The sequence below is a fragment of the Alnus glutinosa genome, chromosome 2 (genome assembly GCF_958979055.1).
Source record: "Alnus glutinosa chromosome 2, dhAlnGlut1.1, whole genome shotgun sequence".
NCBI lineage: Eukaryota > Viridiplantae > Streptophyta > Magnoliopsida > Fagales > Betulaceae > Alnus > Alnus glutinosa.
Window position 1 is genome coordinate 12,086,228 of NC_084887.1, and position 19,535 is coordinate 12,105,762.

General features: G+C 35.3%; 2 protein-coding genes across 3 annotated transcripts; both read left to right on the forward strand.

The window, feature by feature from the left end:
- The first annotated feature begins 1,316 nt into the window (after positions 1–1,316).
- Positions 1,317–5,878, forward strand: LOC133861733 (uncharacterized). Its single transcript, XM_062297531.1, has 8 exons — positions 1,317–1,531; positions 2,391–2,422; positions 2,932–3,032; positions 3,139–3,211; positions 3,354–3,385; positions 4,870–4,960; positions 5,107–5,221; positions 5,320–5,878. The coding sequence occupies exons 1-8, from the start codon at positions 1,418–1,420 to the stop codon at positions 5,629–5,631; spliced, it is 870 nt and encodes a 289-aa protein (XP_062153515.1). The 5' UTR covers positions 1,317–1,417; the 3' UTR covers positions 5,632–5,878.
- A 1,776-nt stretch (positions 5,879–7,654) lies between these two features.
- LOC133861336 (uncharacterized) lies at positions 7,655–16,119 on the forward strand. Of its 2 annotated transcripts, none has more exons than XM_062297090.1 (6): positions 7,655–7,814; positions 13,691–13,862; positions 14,248–15,010; positions 15,093–15,203; positions 15,381–15,538; positions 15,612–16,119. In XM_062297090.1, exons 2-6 carry the CDS (start codon positions 13,776–13,778, stop codon positions 15,807–15,809), a joined length of 1,317 nt encoding a protein of 438 aa, XP_062153074.1. In that variant the 5' UTR covers positions 7,655–7,814; positions 13,691–13,775; the 3' UTR covers positions 15,810–16,119. The 2 variants fall into 2 exon arrangements, with proteins under 2 accessions (XP_062153074.1, XP_062153075.1); XM_062297091.1 differs by having other exon boundaries at positions 7,657–7,814; positions 13,682–13,862.
- The last annotated feature ends 3,416 nt before the right edge of the window (positions 16,120–19,535 follow it).

The following is a 19,535-nucleotide window of genomic DNA, read 5'->3' on the forward strand; positions in this document are numbered from 1 at the left end:
CTCTAATTAATCATTTTACAATCTGTTCTTTCTGCTGTCTACCATATGCCATTTGGGTCTATATGGAAATGATTGCTATAGCTAACATGTATTTGCTTAAAGCATTGTCCTTCCAAACAATTCTAGACATCATATTCATATTTATTTTGTGTCCCTCTAATAATGATATAGCTTTAAAAATCACCATTGGACTTTTAATTGATTGTTATTAAATTTTGATCAAATGATGATTTTAAAAGCCACATCATTATTAGAAGGACATGAGTATGACGTTTAGAATTATTCCCCAAATTGCCAAAAATAATGCAATGTACCCAAAATGACAAAAATACACTTAAATATATATATATATATATATATATATAAACTTCTGACACATGGCAGTTGCCGTGGGTCTTCACCATTTTCGTGCATTGCCTATTTTTTCCCCGAATTATTGGTATATTTTTGTCTCTTTAATAAAAATTTAAGGACATATTTATCTTTTTACCAGACAAAAAGGATACATTGCAATTTTCTCAAAGATTGGGGGCATTGCGTCCATCAAAAATTTGGATACATTACAAATTATTTGATAGTTTAAGGGAGCATGAACAATTTTTCCCAAAAGAATAATTCTTGCCAGCAAAGCTACATAACTCATTCTTTAGAAATAGACTGAACGTGTAGAAAGTTTATAGCATCAAACATTTTTTTTCCTTTTATCTCTTTTCCCCTTAAGAAAAATTATTTAAATTCCAATCAAATAGATTTTTTTGGTATTCAATCACATTTTTTAAGTTTGGTTATGCTCCTACTCCCTTCCTAACTCTCCTAGTAGATATTCCATTATCCATTCGGACCATTCCCAACTAAAATGTAGTTGATATTTCTTGAAAATCAAGCAAAACCCCAGAAATTGACTCCATCAAGACCATCCACCTGCTTGACTTTTGTAGTTTCAATTTAACAAGTCCCATCAGATACAGGACTTTGATCAGAGGGCTCTAATATGCTATAACACCTGATTTGGTACAGGACTCTGATCAGACGGCTCTAATATGCTACAACACTGATTTGGTACAAGACTCTGATCAGAGGGCTCTAATATGCTATAACACCTGATTTGGTACAAGACTCTGATCAGAGGGCTCTAATATGCTATAACACCTGATTTGGTACAGGACTCTAATCGGACGGCTCTAATATGCTATAACACTGATTTGGTACTCGTCTCTTTGCTGCTTCGTCCTTGTCCTGTGAAAGGAAACTGACACCGACCTTTCCTTCCTGTCAATCTCTATCCTTAAAAACCAAAAGAATTTCACCAAATTACAATCTAGTCCCCCCCCCCCCCCCCCCAAAAAGTTCAGCTCCAGATCACAAACCCTCTTCAATTTCTCATTTCTCTGCTATCAAATTTCTCTCTCTCTGAATCATGGAAAAGGAGGAGGAGAAGAAATCCAAGGGTCAGGAAAGTGTGGATGAGAATGAAGAAACTGAAGCAATAGAGCTTGTTCTCTTCCAAGTCTCTGAATGTTACGTGTACATAGTAAGTAAAATCTGTCTTTTCTGAGTTTTTGTTGTGATTTCTCTTAATGGGTTTCTTTGAAATCAGTAGCGTTTTCATTATGCATTGAGTTTCTGGTTTTTTAGCTGTAACTGTGTTAATGGGTTTTTTCGAATTCAGTAAAATTTTCATAATTTATTGAGGTTGCCGAATTTGTGTTGTCCTTCTGTTAATGGGTTTCGTTGCAATCAATAGCATGTTTTGTTCTTTCTGTTGTTTTTTGGTGTGTATTTTCGTTAAAGGTTACTTTGCAATCAATGGGATTTTCGTAATTCATTGATTTTTCATGATGACTATTAATGTAATAATCAAGATTGTGGTTTGAACTGTGTTCTATACTTTGTTGGGTGAAAAGAGGTTAAGTTGTTAAAGACTGAATTTGGGATTGGGTACAAGAAATATATGGCCTTGTCTTTCAAGTTTGGTGAGTTTTGGCATGAGAATAAGTGGCAATGGATGTGTAACATCAACAAAATACACCCACATGTCATGTATCTATTTAACCTTTTTCTGACAGGGATGTTTGTCATTCTTATGTGTATATCATCCTCTCAACTGTGGATCTAACAATGGATTTTGAAAATAATTGGATACGTGTGGCATTCTTTAGCTTTGAGTTATATTTGATTTTTTTTTTTGCTAGATTAATGCAGATTAAGTAATTCCATGAATCACACAGGATTGTGGGTGTTAAGTTACTTATTAAAAGATTTTACGTATTCAGTTATGAGATTGCTACTTCCACTAATTAGCCACTTCTATTTAATTTATTTTTTTGGATGACTTTCAAGCTACTTTTTATGTTGAGCTTATTCGTAAGGTTGTTTTTGCTGTTTTGCAGATACCCCCAAGGAAAAGTGTAGCTTCCTACAGGTTTTTTCTCAACTTATTATATCTTTGGAGATTACCTTTGAAATATGGACATTTCTACTGCTTTCTATGCTCAATAAGAAGCCAAGTCACTTATTGTACTTTGTCCAATTAATAAAGTTGCTGATATATTTTTGTCTACCTAAAAGTCTGTGTTGGTCAATTTGTACGCGAAACCATCTCCATTGCAATTCTAAAATAACTGAAAAATGTGGAAAGGGTAAGATGCCCCAAGTAACAAGGAAAGATTCATCTTTATGCTGTTAGCTTTCTGGTTCTTCTTTTTTCTTCTGCTATGCTTGTTGTTAATTTCTTCCCCACCCTCCGCGCGGAGGCTGCCTCTTCAAAAGAAGAAAAACTGGGAAGTATTGAAGATTCATGATGATGTGGAATTTTGTTCTGAAATTAGTTTCTGGTATCCTAGAATCTAGATCATTAGCAATGTTTACTGCTAAAAATTCTGTTTACCACAAATTGAAGATCGATGTTTATATCTTTCAAGTTCATTTCAGGGCTGATGAGTGGGATGTCAACAAATGGGCATGGGAGGGGGTGTTGAAAGTTATTAGCAAGGGAGAAGAGTGTATTATCAGACTTGAAGATAAGACCACAGGTAAGATCATCTTTAAGTTGCTATGGGAGCAAACGGAATGGCAAATATACCCATTCGTTGTATCTATTATTTTGTTTTACAATAATCCAATATATATACAAAATAGGTGAATTATATGCTCGGGCATTTTTGAGAAATGGAGAGCCGCATCCAGTGGAACCTGTAATTGATAGCAGCAGGTTGATTCTATTTCTCATTGAAGTCAAAGCCACTCTTTGTTGAACTATAAATGTTGAAGGACCGTGCTGTTACATTGTTTAAATGTTAATATTGCAATTTTATTTCTGGAGGATGTCTAAGTGAACATGGTTTCTTCTGCAGATATTTTGTTCTTCGCATAGAAGAGAACATTGGTGAGCTACTTTGCCTATCTCTTGTTCCATTTTTTCTTTAACTGAACAGTTATATTTCTGTTTTCCTGTTTAACACATTACAACAACTGAAATGATTGTTGAAATTGCTTTTTACCATCCATAACTGAATTTTTAGAGCAAAGAATAGGAGATAAAAACTGAGAACAAGACAAAACAGTCAACGCTTGCCACAATAGTAAACTAATTCTTTTATAGTAACTGCTATGTCTAATGATGCTCATATTGAGAACCTGCCTTCACTTGATCTGGGTTTTCTCAAGGTAGAACATGTTTGTTAAAGAGGACAACACTCATAGCCTGTCACATACATGGAGCTGTGGCTGTTGTGTGTATAGGGACCACAGGGTCAAGCATCAGTCTGGGTTTTTCAATTGACAGGACCATAGGGTCAAGCATTAGTCTGGGTTTTTCAATTGACAGGACCATTGAGTCAAACTTTTCTACTCGAGCCAATATGGACCAGTACTAGTTTGTGTAACAGAAACATTTTTTAAATTTTCGAATTAATGTTTGACAACTTAACACTTCCTAGCCTTATGTCACCAAACTGCTTGTGATAAGCCAAACAAATACAACTTTGCCACTCAGCTTACCATTGCCATATTCTTAATCACATCATATGCCTCAATCTAACCAGGGAAAAAAGAAGCAACTAGCTCGCAATATTAAAATCCAAGTATGGGTGCTGCATTAAAAGGACACGAGGAGTAGTGGTGTTTTAACATGTATTCATTGAGATGCTTGATTAAAAGTGTTAATGTACTTTCACATCGTCTTCATTTACATGACATGACAAGGTTATGGGATATGGGTTGTGCAGCTAACATCCTGCTGGAAGATTATGTACCAAAAAGGCCTGTCCACTAGAGGAAGATTATGTACTCAAAGGCCTTCTCCATTGGAGGAAACAGGAGCAAAATTCCAAATCTCTAAGAGTCACCCAGGGTCTTTCATAATCACTTTAGGATGAGTAAAATACCCATGATCAAGGTTTAACTTGTCCACCGAAATCTTCTCCCTGTTGAAACTCTGATAACATTCATGTCAAATAGTCCACATAATACATAGGGGAGCAGCACTAGAAGAGCTTTAATGTAACTGTTCGCCCTTTCCAACTAAGAAGAGCTTGAACAAATTTCTGTAACATTATCTAATGAATCCCAAAGAAAGGAAAACCATGTGAACACAAGCTCCTTGCAACTGTACAATGCAATAACAAGTGACCAATTAGTCTCACCACTAGATTTACACATGCAACACCAATCTACTATAATAATCTTCCTTTTAATAAGATTATCCATTGTCAGAATCTTTCCCAAGGTGGACAAACCAACCTTCCCTGGTACCTTAGCACCACTCTTCCAAGGGAAAAGATCATTGCTATATATGACTTTCCTCTCTGCTTCCTTCTATTTCCAGCTATCTTCTTAAGTATGGTCCTTATTCATCCAGAAGTCATGCAGGTGGTCGTCTTCGGCATGCTTTCATTGGTGTAGGATTTCGAGAAAGAACAGAAGCTTATGATTTCCAGGCGGCCCTGCATGACCACATGAAGTATCTTCCCATTTACTATATGCAATTTTTACCATTTTATCCTATGCTTTTTATCTCAGTGGTTTGAACTGCCGGTTTTCTAGTACATGTTGGCTTAGAAGATGAATGTGAGTAAGTACACTAATGTACTCTAAAATGTTTTGAAGATATCTGAACAAAAAGAAAACTGCAGAAGAGATGGAACAACATTACCAGCAAGCTTCTTTGGTTGATTACAGTTTAAAAGATGGGGAGACTCTTGTACTCCAAATAAAGAACAACGTAAGCCTTTTGCATTTAACTGTCAATTATATTGAGTGACTGATGCTATATGTATTTTCAGCATTTTGATTGAGTTTCACTTTTTATGGTGTAAACAGAGAAGTGGTTGCATTGTGAAGTCTAAATTTTTTGAGAAGGATCTGGACAATCCCTCCGAGGAAAAGGGTAAATGGAAAGAGTCCATAATTTCTATTAAACCACCACCGCCACCCCCAGCTCCACTTTCACCTGCTACAACTGCTCAGAGGTCTCCAGCAAATGTGCCGCCGAAGTTCAATCTCGAGGAAACCTCTAAAGAAGAGGTCCCAGAATCAGCAAAAGAAGAAGCTAAAGACCTAAATTCTCCTGAAAAACACAGCATACAGGATATTCCAGATGATGGTTTCGGGGATTTTCAAACAGCTGGATGACATGGTCTGTGATGCTGATATGTTTATAATTAAATGCTCAAATTCTTCTTCTTCTTCTCCCTCTCTCTCTCTCTCTCTCTAGTGGTTTGGTTGGGGTTTGTGATGGATTAGGTTGAACTTGCACTTCAAAATTTCCATTGATCCAGTAAATATTTGTTGTACTACACAATGTGGAGTTAGTTTAGAGACTAAAGTCTGAACTTTGCTGATGCAAGTGATTCTATTTATTTATTTATTTCTCACAAAATCCAGAATTGCCAAGGAAAATATTAACCCCCTCCTTTTTGTGGAGATTAAAATTGTACTAATTATGAAATAGACAAGATGCACTTATACATTTAGAATCAAGTAGAGTGTAGTCTGGCCTCGTAATATATAAATTATGCCTCTTTCTTTTGCCTGATCCATCTCCCTCCTCCCATTTCCACTGCAACATCCCCCAATCCGTCAACTTCTTCATCCAAGGCAATCAGTTTAATCTGCCAAATCCAGTTCGGATACTCGCACTATTATTCTTGTTTCTATGTCCCTTGTGGTCTATATCAATTTATCAGTGGATTTGGTTGTTTCTATCTACTTTACGACTGTTTCTCTATCTTCCAATTGATTTGTTTCTTGTCTGCAACTTGTTTTAAGACAAAGACAGCAAGAAAGCATGGGCAAAGTCTTCTTCTAGATTATGTGGGAAGAATTTTTTTCCAAATCAGTCTGTCTTAAATGTGTGTGATTTTTACATTTATTTTTTAATTCTCACATTTCTTTTTACGGACAAAGATTACTTCTAAATTGGGTTGTACTCGATGAAGCCCATAAAACCCAGAAAGAAAGATGACGTGATGTGAGATGCATGTGCATATAAATGCAGATGCTTTTGTGCTTTCATGGAGTATAAGACATGTCTTCAAAAGTGTAGGTAGTTATATATAATATCACTTCTTCCATTATTAAAATCTTTTTTTTTTTTAAAAAAAAAAAAAAAAAAAATTATTTTGATAAATGGCTTGACCATATGATTATAATTACAGCTGCGTTAAGCTCTGTTGGGAAATCAATTAGACCAAGGAATAGGATCCAACGATTTGTACAACTGTATTATCTGAGTTTCTTCCTTCTAAGCTAAAACAGCATCCACTTTATTGCTTACTTCATGATTTCATCATGATTTCGTTTCTTAAAATTCCTTTTGCTAAACCCATAATATATATATATATATATATATGTGTGTGTTATTCTAACTCAAATCTACCAACACCCTAAAATCAAACCCTAACCTTTAAATGGGTATACGTTAAAATATGGATTTTAATTGAGATTTTTTAATTTTTATTGTTTTATGTGGGTTATAAAGCCTTATATTACATCTTTATCATAAGAGTAGAAGTCTAGAACTGGTTAGCTACAATGGACTTGATTACATATCGTTTATTCCCTATTCACAAAGCCAAAAAATATCTTACCTAATTATTAATATTATCCCAAAACCAAACAAAGAGAGGGACCAACCAGAAAAGCTTGGAAAAAAACAATCCAAAAAACAAAATAAATCATAATTAGAATTATGACCCCAAAATAGAGAGGGACTATTCCAGAACCTTCCAATGTTTTATTGAATTTTGAGATTTAGACCAAATTTTTAATTTGGTCAATTTATTACTTACAAAAAATTTAAATTTTAGATTTCTAGTAATTTTTCTCTTAAATAAATACAAAATATTACGTAAAAGACTATTATATCCTTCTTTTTTTAAAAATAAAAAATTCTCAGCTTGCCACCCCCAATACTCACTCTATTTTTTAATTTTAATTTTTTTTTATAAGAATATAATAATTTTTTACGTTATTTATTTGAAGAAAAAAAGAGTTAAAATCTTAAAAAAAAAAAACCCTGAATTGTAGCCTGTGGGGCCACCCACCGGAAAAGTGAAAATGAAATAGAAAAGGCCACCAATACACTTTGGCCCCTTGTTTTTCTATCTAATTTTGAGAAGACAAGACGTGTCAAAATAACACTGCCTGAAGAAGCGCATTGAACTCTGTCTCTCCCTCATTGTATTTCTATCTATTTATATTTATTTTTCTCATATCTTACTTTTGGTCCTTTAAAAGCTGAAGGGAATTTTGTTTTGTACAAAGTCTTCGACTTCTCAGCCTTTTGCCGTCTGGGTTTTCACCATCTCTCACATGTAAGTTCTGAAGCTTCTTTTTTTTTTTTGGATGAATTTTAATTTTAATTTTTTTTTGGATGTATAAGTTCTGAAGCTTCGATTTTCAGCTTTGTACATGCATATGAAAAGGGCTTCTATATCTGAATCATATTTTCTTTGGTTAATTGAATATTTAGTCCCGCATATTGTGTATCCCTTTTGTAGTAGTTTTGGCGTGGTTCAGTTTTTTTTTTTTTTTTGCTTTTGCTGAAACAACTTTGTAGTTCTTCGATCTTTTCTTGCTTATTCTGAAAGACTGGAAATAGCTGAAAGTGATATATATTATTAGTTTTCTGCTTTTGTTTTATTTCTGGGTAATTTATTTTATTTTTAGTGGTAAAACTATGGAGTATGGGGTGAAGTCCTTGACCTTTTGGATTGTATGCAGTAAATTCCGTGATGGGTTTGATGGGAAGTTTTTGTTTTTGAATGGGTATTCTTGGGGAATGATCAGTTGTTGGTATCATCTACTGCTTTCCTATGGTGGGTTGTATTTTCCTTGAAAAAAGATATGCTATAATAATCTTATTTTGTGTTTTTGTTTTTTGGATAAATGCTAAGGCGAGTAGTTGTGTTTCCTGAGTAATGATCAGGCTTCAACGCTCCTCTGTCATGGTGATGGAATTACCAGAGCGCCCAAAATTAATTTGTGAACTCTTTTTCACGTATTTGGCTATCTGTGAAAAATGTCACCCATGTCATGAGGTTCAATATTTTTGGGGCTTTGCAAGTTCACAGCGAGCCAAAAGTTTTTGAACTTGTAATCTTCAAGGAATTAATGTGGCATCCTGATCATACCTATTGGCATCTGTTTAGGGAGTCGCTTTGTTTCTCTGAATACATAGTAATTATCTGATGACAAACTACAATGTGGTACTTATGCAGTTTAGTGGCACTTAGTTAAGCTGAAACATGGCCTGTCTGGTGGAATTGCAATTGTAGTCCATTTAATGGAGAATTGTTTAGATTCGAGAGATAGAGAGTAGTGTATTGTCTTCTCTCATTAACATATGACCTCTCAATGGTTTGTATATACAATATCATGGAATGGCACTATCAGTAGACAAAAGAGAATTATCATTAAGAGTGAATAGTGCTACTCAAGTGTACAGGGAGTATACAAAAGAAAAACACTTAGACAGAAGGAGAGAAAAGAACAAGAAGATTATGAAAACTAAGCTCCCAAGGAGCTACAAATGCAGCTGTCCAAGGAAAAAGAATAAAAAAGAAAAAAGATTCAAGCTCCGCTGACGATCTCTCACGGTCTTCAAAACATCTGTCATTTTTTTCCCTCCAAAGATACCACAAGATATAAAGGCACCATCTTCCACACAACAGGACTTCGAGTTTTCCCACCAGTCCACTAACAAGCAAACAAGGTAGCAACAGTACTAAGCATTGATACGTTCAGATTTCTAGGGTTTATGTGGCAGCACATATGGCAATCTTAAAGCTCAAGTCGGCAAAGAATAAGGAGTATAATCTCCATATATTATTTCCCTTTAATGTTTTAGCTAATAAGGAATGTATTTTCCATTAATTTACTTCCTTTCTAATTATTTTCCTGCATACTATAATGATGGCTAGACCTAATGGTTATGTCTTATGACCTAGCCGTCTTCTATATAAGTATAACCCTAATCAATAAAGAAGCATGCTGAATATTATGAAAACCTAGAACTTTTGTTGGTATCTTTGGAGGTCACGGCTCCCTCGAAGTAGCCATTGGAGATCACGGCTCTTTCGAAGTAGCCTTTATTCATTTTTTTTTTTTTTTTTTTTAATTTGATTGCATTAGGCATTACCCAAGATAGCCCAAAACAACTGAAAAAGGCATTCCATATGGCGCAAGTGACCTTACAATGGAGGAGAAGATGATCCACAGACTCCCCATTCCTCTTGCACATACAACAACTATCAATTACAATGACATGTGGCTTCCTGAGATTGTCCATAGTAAAGATAAGCAAAAAAGGCCACCATCAAGGAACCTTTGTCTTCCAAATACTCTTCCAAGGGAAAGGAGAGACATCATTACCAAAAAGACACTATAGTAGGAGCTCACGTTGAACAACCCTTTTTTGGAGGGGGGCCATCAAAGCTCGTCTTCACCATCCCATCTCACTCTAACTGAGTACAACAAGTCAAAAACATCCACCTTTCAATCATATGCCGCTCTAGTAAAGCTTACGTTCCATTGAAGTGAGTCACCATAATACTCCAAGAGAGCTGCTACTGAAGCATCCTGAATATGGGCAATGCCATAGAAGTTTGGAAAGGCTTCTATAAGGGCCTTCCCCACACCACATATCATGTCAAAATCTAACATTGAAGCTATCTCCCACATCAAACCTAGTATGACTAGAATAAATCCCCCAACCCGCTATTAGTAGACTTTATTTAAAGAATTGGTGTTACCTTCGATACAATTAGCTATCCCTGCAGGCAAGTCAGCATTACATACATATAACTTATTGGTGGATTATTTATATGATATCAGGGGATGGTTCGGTTCCATTATTGTCCTTAATTAAATGTGTTGATATTACCTTGATAACCTATCTCTTGATCCATTTCAATTAGTGTGAGATGTCTTGACTATTACTTCACTGCTGTTGGTAACTGTGTACCCATCAGGAGCTCAAACTATTCCATAGGCCTTCTGTAGACCTTGAAATATTTTTCTCTTTTTGCACATACTGTTTCTTTCAGCTTTATATCTAACTGATGTGGTTGCTTAGAAGATTACTATTTTAATTTTTAATTTTTGATGGATTTAATGTGAATTTACGACTTCTACGTCTCGTCTTAAGTAAACTACAAGCAAAGATGCCCTGCCCCCCTCCCCAACAAGTATGAAAATAATGCAAGGGTGGTGTTTATGTGGGCTCAAGCTTGATGGGCACTAATCAGTTTAACGATCTCTTTGATGAGGAACATAATGAAAACATTGTACTATATCTGATTGGCTACCATATTTCCATATTTTCTAGTTTATGTATTTATTTGTCGTGGTGGTTTAAAGAGGAGGGAAAAAGGGGGGACTGGGGGGTGGAATGCAATGGTAGGTCTCTCTCTCTAAACTTGTTCCTTTTATTAAAATTTTAAAGAAAAGGAAAACGATTTTAAAGCAAATATGGTTCACCTTTTTGAATCTGTTATTGTGGATACTGAATCACACTGGATTTCAGCGTGTCATCAGTGCATTATGGAGAACATTTGAACTGAAAAGTGTGGTTTACCTGGTAACTTCGTACAGTTTTGTTGATTGGTGGTGAATGTAGCAATCCTAGTTAATTCTTTTACTTTTTGCAGATGCTTCTTTGGCATATTGAGAAAGCTTTTTTTTTTTTCTTTTTTTTTTTTGTGGTGGCATCTAGAATATTTTAGTCTACTAATAAAGCTATCATTTAATCTTTGGGATATATATCGTGGGAAATTGTGGAATATTTAAGAGCTTCTGGTAATGTTCGAAACTTAATACCTAACAAAAGCATCTGTATAATTTCTTCTAGAGACCTTTTACCTTTTTTTTTTTTCTTTTTTTTTTTTTTTTTTTTTTTTTTTTTTTTTTTTTTTTTTTTTTTAAATGTGGGAATTAGAGTTAAATTACCAAGCATCTGTATAGAAAATTACACATGATTGCAGTACCAACGACATTAGCTGTTTGTCATGGATGACTTTGTAAGAGACTAAGTGAATAATTTCATTCTTATGCGTACACTGATACGGCTTGTATAAAAGGTATGACAACTATGATGGGTGATGATGTTATGTTGTTCTGGCCTATGGCTTTAGTTTCTCCTTAGCTATTATGCTACAATGAAGGATTAACTGGTTATTGACTTGATGGCTTGTATTGTGTCATTTGTGTGGGGATGTGCTAGCTGATTTACTTCATGATCTAGGAGGATCTTGTTATTGTTTCAAGTTTACTAAGGAGCACCTCACGCTTTTAATGAGATTGACTTATTACTCATCAAAAAAAATTTGCAGTCAAGATACAGGTGCATGTAAACTTTAGCAATAGTGCCACATATTATCTGAACACAGTAATTATGGTTGTGTTTTTAGTCACCATATTGTGACTCTTTTCTATGCAAGCTGATTCTTTATTTTCAATAAGAAGTTGCATGCTTTTTTCTTTCCAACTGGACATTGGGTAGACCTGCTATTCCCTCTCTCTCTCTCTAATTAATCATTTTACAGCCTGTTCTTTTGGATGTCTACCATATGTCAGTTGGGTCTGTATGGAAATGATTGCTATAGCCAACATGTATTTGATTAAAGCAGTGTCCTTCCAAACTGGAGTATTTCTAGATGACATACCCCATGTATATCTTTTGTCTCTCTAATAATGATGTGGCTTTAAAAATCACAATTGGACTTTTGATTGATCATTATTGAATTTTGATCAAATGGTGATTTTAAAAACCACTTCATTATTAGAATTTAGAGGGGCACAAGAGGGACATAGGTATGACGTCTAAAATTACTCTCTAAATTGCTAAAAAAATGCAATGTACCCTCAAATGACAAAAATACACTTAAAATATATATATATATATATATATATATATATATATATATATATATATATATATATATATATATATATATATATATATATATATATATATATATATATATATATTTAAAAAAACAAAAACTTGTGATACACGGCTGTTGTCGTGGGTCTTCACCATTTTTTGTGGGTTGCCTTTTTTTACCCCCCCCCCCCCCCCCCTCCCAAAAAAAATATATATATATGTAGGGGTATTTTTCTGTTTTTGGTAGAAATTTAATGACATTTTTGTCTTTTTGCGGGACAAAAGGGGTACATTGCAATTTTCTCATAGTTTGTGGGACATTGCTGCTATAAAAAATTTGGATACATAGCAAATTAATGGGATAACTTCACTTAAAGGTACCGAACTATCGCTTTGTTTGAGTTAAGGGTACTGAACTTCAAAACGTCTCAAACTAGGGTATCCAATTTTCAAGACGTCTCAATTATAGGTACTTCATTAGGATTTGTTGCTAAATCCTGACAAAATTCTCAAAATACCCGTGCTTATTTTTTTAAAAAAAAAATTATAAAAAAATTTCAAAAATTCAGGCATGAATATTTTTGCAAATTCTGTTAAATTTTGACCAATACCTAAATCCTGCCAATTTTTTTTTTTTTTTTTTTTCTAAAAATAATGAAGGGTATTTTGGGAATTTTGACAGGATTTAGCAGCAAATTCTAACGGAATTCTTGTAATTGAGACGTGTGAAAAATTGAATACCCTAATTTGAGATGTTTTAAAGTTCAGTACCCTTAAGTCAAATAGCCTGATAACGATAATTCAATATCCTTAAGTGAAGTTATTCTCAAATTATTTGATAGTTTGAGAGGAGCATGTGCATCTTTCTTTCCAACTAGAAATTGGGTAGATTTGCTATCCCCCCCCCCCCCCCCCCCCCTTTCACTCTCTCTCTCTCTCTCTCTAATTAATCATTTTACAATAGGTTCTTTTGGCTGTCTACCATATGTGAGCTGGGTCAGTATGGGAATGATTGCTATAGCCAACATGTATTTCCTTTGTGGAAGTCCTATATTTTAGTCTTTTGATTTTCTTTTTCATTTTTTGTTGGTCTTCAGTCTTTGAATTAGATATAGATAGCACATTTAAGACAATATTTTTGACCTTTTTTGTTTTGTTTCTAGGTTTAATGCTACTGACATTTTTCTTTAGCTAGAATATCATGGTTCAGTAAACAATATCGCAGTTTAATGAACAGAGCTTAGTAATTTGTTTCTTTTTAGCTTTACCTATGGATCATCTAATGTCCTGCTTTAGGTCTTGCAGTAAGAACTGAAGGAATCTTTTCATTACCACGCCAATAGTGGAAGAAGTCCAAAACCTGTTCCAACAAGGTTTATGTACGGTCGCTATGGATGTAAAAGGTATAACCTGGGTTGGGAACATATACCAGAAGTTTGAAGCTATGTGCTTGGAGGTGGAAGAAATAATGTATCAGGTATGCCTTTCTGGTTAATTTATCCTTTACCTGTCCCCAACATTTTAAGCAGTAGTGCTTTACTCCTAAGAATGCTACTTCTGCAAGTACCAGACCTATCATTTCTTCTTTGACCACTATTGTATTAGAGGTGATCTGTGGTCATCTGTATGCGAGCCCTGTATTGTATCCTTCTACTGTGAATATATTTGATGTGACTCATCATCTGAACTGTTCAGCTTGTTAGTTTCATTCCTTGCTAAACATTAACCTGTGTTATAATTCTTTTTGGGATTCTGTTGTATACTCATTTGCGTAAATGAGTTTCTTCTCATTTTAATAAAATTCTATTACCTATAAAAAAATGTTACATTAACTCATTATTATCTTTATTATTTTGGGACAGGACACGGTCAACTATGTTGAGAATCAGGTTCAGAATGTTGGAGAAAGTGTTAAAAAGTTCTATTCAGATGTCATGCAAGATTTGCTTCCCCCATCTTCATTTGATCCTGTGAAAGTGCCAGCCTCTGACTTACCTGTAGAACGATATTCTAATGTTGGGATCTACAAAAGGCCAAAAGTAGGTATAAAAAGGCGTTCTGTGAGGGTTGATACTGAGCAACTATCTGAGGATTCAAAAGCAATGACTGATATGCATAAAGCTGTGGGCCGTTCACAATCTCTTCATCAAGTTCATGATGAAGATAATTTGTTCCCACCAGCATCAGAGGATTCTGCGAAAGGAACTTGCTCTGAGTTGTGTTCAGGACAACATAGTAATGGCAGTATGTTTAATAATAACTCAAACCTGGGTATCAAAGAAATACCAGAAAAACATTACAAACTTCCACTGGCTGAAATGTCGGGAGCAGTGTTACCCATAAATGATGTGGACAGAGTATCCTCATTCTGTGAACTCTTAAATGAAAATCGTGGAGCAGCATGCGATCACACAGTTACAAAATCAGCCTCAGCTTCGGTTGAAGTTAGAAGGTTTGACTCCATAGCAGAAAGTTGTAACAGGGTTGAAAATGCAAATGAACATGTAAGTGATGTCTCCATGGATAGCGCATCATCTGATATGCCTATTTTGATCAACTCCAATGAAAAGGAAGGAATAGAGATGAGACTTCCATACTCAGATGGCCTCTCAGCAGAGTCAAATGGTGACTATTTTTCCTGGGTCATGTTATTGAATATTGTTTTTCACCATTGCTGGTTGTTCTCTTTTGACTTCTGGTTTTGCAGCTGCAGACATTTGTATGAACGATGGAGTGGTTTCTTGCATGGGTCCAACGCAGGATTCAGATGTACTGTGCGATGAAATTGCTGATAAGGAGGTTTTTGTGTCTCATCCAGGTTTTTATTACATCTTATTTAGATGCTTTGGATGAACCGTGTCCTCCTAGTTTTTGAGATCAGGAGAAAGAGTTGTTGATATTGGTTGTTCTGATTTTGTTTCATATGGAAGTGGATGCATCAATCAGGCATCCATTCCTATTGCATATTGCTCACTTTTACATGTAAATTTCGCAGAAAGATCGGACGACTGGAGTTTGGATGCAATCGAGAGTAGTAATTTCTCTGAACAGGGAGTGGAAACTAAGGTAAAGCTTGAGGAAACCTGTGTTCTGGTGGATGGAGAAGAACTTCATTTTTTGGCTCACAAGGAATGCAAACGCAGGCCATACAAGGTTCTCTGTGTGTGTTGTGTTTTTGTTTATGTGTGTATGTGTATTCTGCCTCTAATTGGACATTCTTTTTCAGAAAAAAATTCGGGAAGCTTTTTCTTCAAGAATGAGATCAGCAAGGAAGCAGGAGTATGAGCAGCTGGCGGTTTGGTACGAGTATGATGGAAAATCCAATCAGGCATCGGGAGAGGGCTCGATGCCAACTCTTCCTGTGGTGGATGGAAAGAAATCCGCAACTGGTGATTTCTGTGAAAATGAGTGGGAGCTTCTGTAGATACCACCACTAGTATTCCACTGTAAATAATTGGTCAACTTCACTGCTTATGCAGCCTTCCCTTGCAGAAAAAAGGTGATGAAGGTGCTGTGCCAAAATCCCAGCTCTTATAGAACTTGTGTGAAGTAAAATGGTTAAACAAAAGGGGGAGAAAAAATGCTTTCTAGTGATGAAACTTATAAATAATTTATAATTAGCAAGCCCTCCATGTGTAGGGTTTAATGCAGGTCGTTATACTTTACCAATATGATGCACAAGCATTTGAACCTTACTAGCATTGTTAATGAAATGCTTTTTTTTTTTTATTTAATTAATTAGTTTTACTAATTTTGGGTGTTGTCCCATTTTGCCAATTTTATACTGAATTGCATGAATCTGGTATGCTTGAATAGAATCATGAAATAACCTTACACTGAAGTTTAACTCTTTTCCCTCAAACTACAAGTCTATCTATATATAATCACCTCCCTAAAATTTAAAAATGCCTAATTGGTCCCATACCTCGAAGAATTTGTTATGATGTCCTCCATATTTATATATTTTACTATCGCAAGGGTTACAAAAATATTATTAAAGCACCTAATCTCACCTACATCTTCGACTGGTTCACCTGCCGTTGAAAAACCCTCCCATATCTTCCCGTTGAAAAATTATTCTTTTTCAACATCCACTATCACTTGAGGGAGATCTTTATTCTTTAGGAGCAGAATTGCCATGGCCATGGCCTCTCTCTCTCTCTCTCTCTCTCTCTCTCTCTCTCAAACTTTTTTGTCCAATCGACAAGGCTCTTATTCTTTTTACCATCATCATATACATTATCTTCGTTGACCCCTAACTCAGCCAAGCCAAAGCTATCACCAATGTAACTATTTCATAACATAGGGCTCATATATTGGATACGAACATGCCTCTAAGGCCGGATTGCTAAAAACGTGGGAGTACACCGCAAACAATTCCCTCTTTAGCCAAAGGTTCAAGGCACCTCCTATGTATCTCTAACTACCTCGTCCATAGATACTCTCTAACCCTTTTTACTAGCTTTTTTCCTTCTTTCGGTAGGCTTTACTGACTTAAGCGTCGAAGTGCCACCGGTCTCCAAACCACAAGGTCTTTTGACAACCCCTTCCCTCTTTTCAGTCTTTTGCAGATGCAAGTAAAGCTCCTCTCTGAAAAGCGACCTGAAATCACTGTAGATATTCCTTGCTTCAAATAGGATAACACATGTCTTGCATCCGATCCATGTTATAATTGGAAGGTTTTCAACGAGTCATTCCTAAAATCTCCTTGTAATTTCCTAATCTTAAATAGTCAGGCATTTACTCCTTCAAGAGTCAGCAAAACTAAACACATCCTTCAAAGAATGCCACAAATTTGAAAATATCAAATTCGAGAAGTCAACCAGATTTGATTGCAAGGCTTCAGGCTTTTTCTTATTTATTTATTTTTTTTCGTTGCAATAATGATAAGGGTATTTTGGATATTTTTGTGAGTAATTTGATCATTTTATGTAGTAGTGGTAATTGTTTACACGAGCTGCGAACTCAATGCGAATGACCTATTTAATTAAATGGGTAGGATTATGGTTGACCTATATAGTCTTGTACTTATAGGTGTAAACGAACAAAGTTATCTGTGAGCTCACCCGGGCTCGACTCGATAAAGCTCTACTCGTATGCGATTCGGTTATTAAATGAGTCATTCGTGGACACAAAACTATACTCGATTATTAAACGATACATTACCGTATAAAATTCAGCTCGCTCGTTTAAAGTTTATGAACATACTCATATAAAGACTCGGCTTGCTTATTAGTGTGGCTCGTGTGTGTGTATAGGTATATATATTGTAAATTAAAAGTATATACAATAATTTATGTTGTAATACTATATGTTATAAATTATAATTATTTTAAATAATGTATGTTATGTATTATATGTTAGAAACTCATAAATATATAACTAAATGTAGAATTCTAGAAATATTATGCAATATATAATTATAATGTTAAAAAATATATATAACAATGGGTATTTAAATAATGAACATTAGAATCAATAATGTGTTTGCACGAGATCGAACTCAATTTCACACAAGATTTCCTTCTTGGCGAGCTGAGTGGAGCTCTTCATTTACAACTCGTCATGAGCTCGAGCTATTGAACAATACATACAAGTCGATCTTGAACAACACTAACTCGCCTGAGTTCGGCTCATTTACACCCTTGAATTGTTCCCATCCTTCGATACGACCCAAACTCAGCACGCGACATAACGACAGACAATTTTTTAGGGTAATTACATTTTGCCATCATCAACTACCAGCCATTGTCAACATACCCTCATGAACTGACACCTGGACCAAAAGAAAGTATCCAACTACCATCTTTACATATTTTGGCCCCTTCCGTCAGTCTAATTCATGCAAAAACTTAAATCCCATAACTCAATTTAAAAAATGACCTAAATGCCCTCATCTTAATCAAAAAAATAAAAAAAATAAAACACTAAAGAAAAAAGGTGATGGCGGCAGGTGGCTTGCGACCACCCTAGGGTTTTTTTTTTTTTTTTTTTTTTTTAAAAAAAATATATTAATTTTAATCTTTTTTTATTAATTATTGCGGATGGTATTTTGGTCTTTAAACCAAAATTAACGCTAAAAAATGGCATATTCCATCCAAGTTAACGGGATTCCCTAACGGAATGGGCTAAAGTATGTAAAGATGGTAGTTGGATACTCTCTTTTGGTCGAAGTGTCAGTTCATGGAAGCATGTTGACAATGACTGGTAGTTGATTGGGGGAAAAGGTAATTATCCCTAATTTTTGACATGACCTGCAAACTCGTTACAAACCCAATATAAAATTAGAGAGTTAGAGTTGAAGAATTGGATTTATTTAATTAAATGAGCTGAATTAAGATCGACCTAAATAATCTTATATCAATATCTCAATATAATCCGAATCTGAAACTCTAACACAAATTATCACAGCTAATTTTTTTTTTGAATCTTCGGGTGCTACGTAGTACGTACTTGTTGGGGATAAGTTCCACTCAACCTATCCAAGGAGGAGATAGACATTTAGCAACAACTCTAGAGAAATCAGTCCTATCCCTGGTGGAATTCAGATATGACTCATGGTCCAATCAAATAAGAAGAATGATCAGATCAGAAGTCTAAAAAAGGATATCAGATTAGAATTCTAATAAGGGGTCAGAGTCCAATTAGAACTCTGACGGCAGCTCTAGATCAACAAGGAGCAGGAGTCCTAATCCAGGTTTGACTCTACCTCTTTGCCTATAGATAGGCCTATACCCTAGGTATAAACTAAGACTCAATTTTTATGCATAGAGCATTATTTTCTTACAGAAGCTAATTTAGGCACTGGAGAGGACCCCTGGAAGGGTCCCTTAGTTTTTGTTGTTTTGCAGAATTATTAAGAAGTATGAAGAATACCAGAAGAACGTGCAGATTCACATCATACCGGAAACTGTACCAACAGTTTGGCGCCGTATGTGGGAAACGATTATTCATTCCTCATAAAAGAAAAAGAAGATCTAGCATGGTAGTGAACACACGTTCCGGAAGCCAGACCAACCGAGAGCCCATAGTCCGAATGGAGCCAGTTATTCAGAATAATCCGCAGCCTCCACCGAACCCGCCCCCGGGGGGTGGAGATCAAGATCACATAGTAGCGTTATAACCCCAGATTGAATCCTTAACACAACGG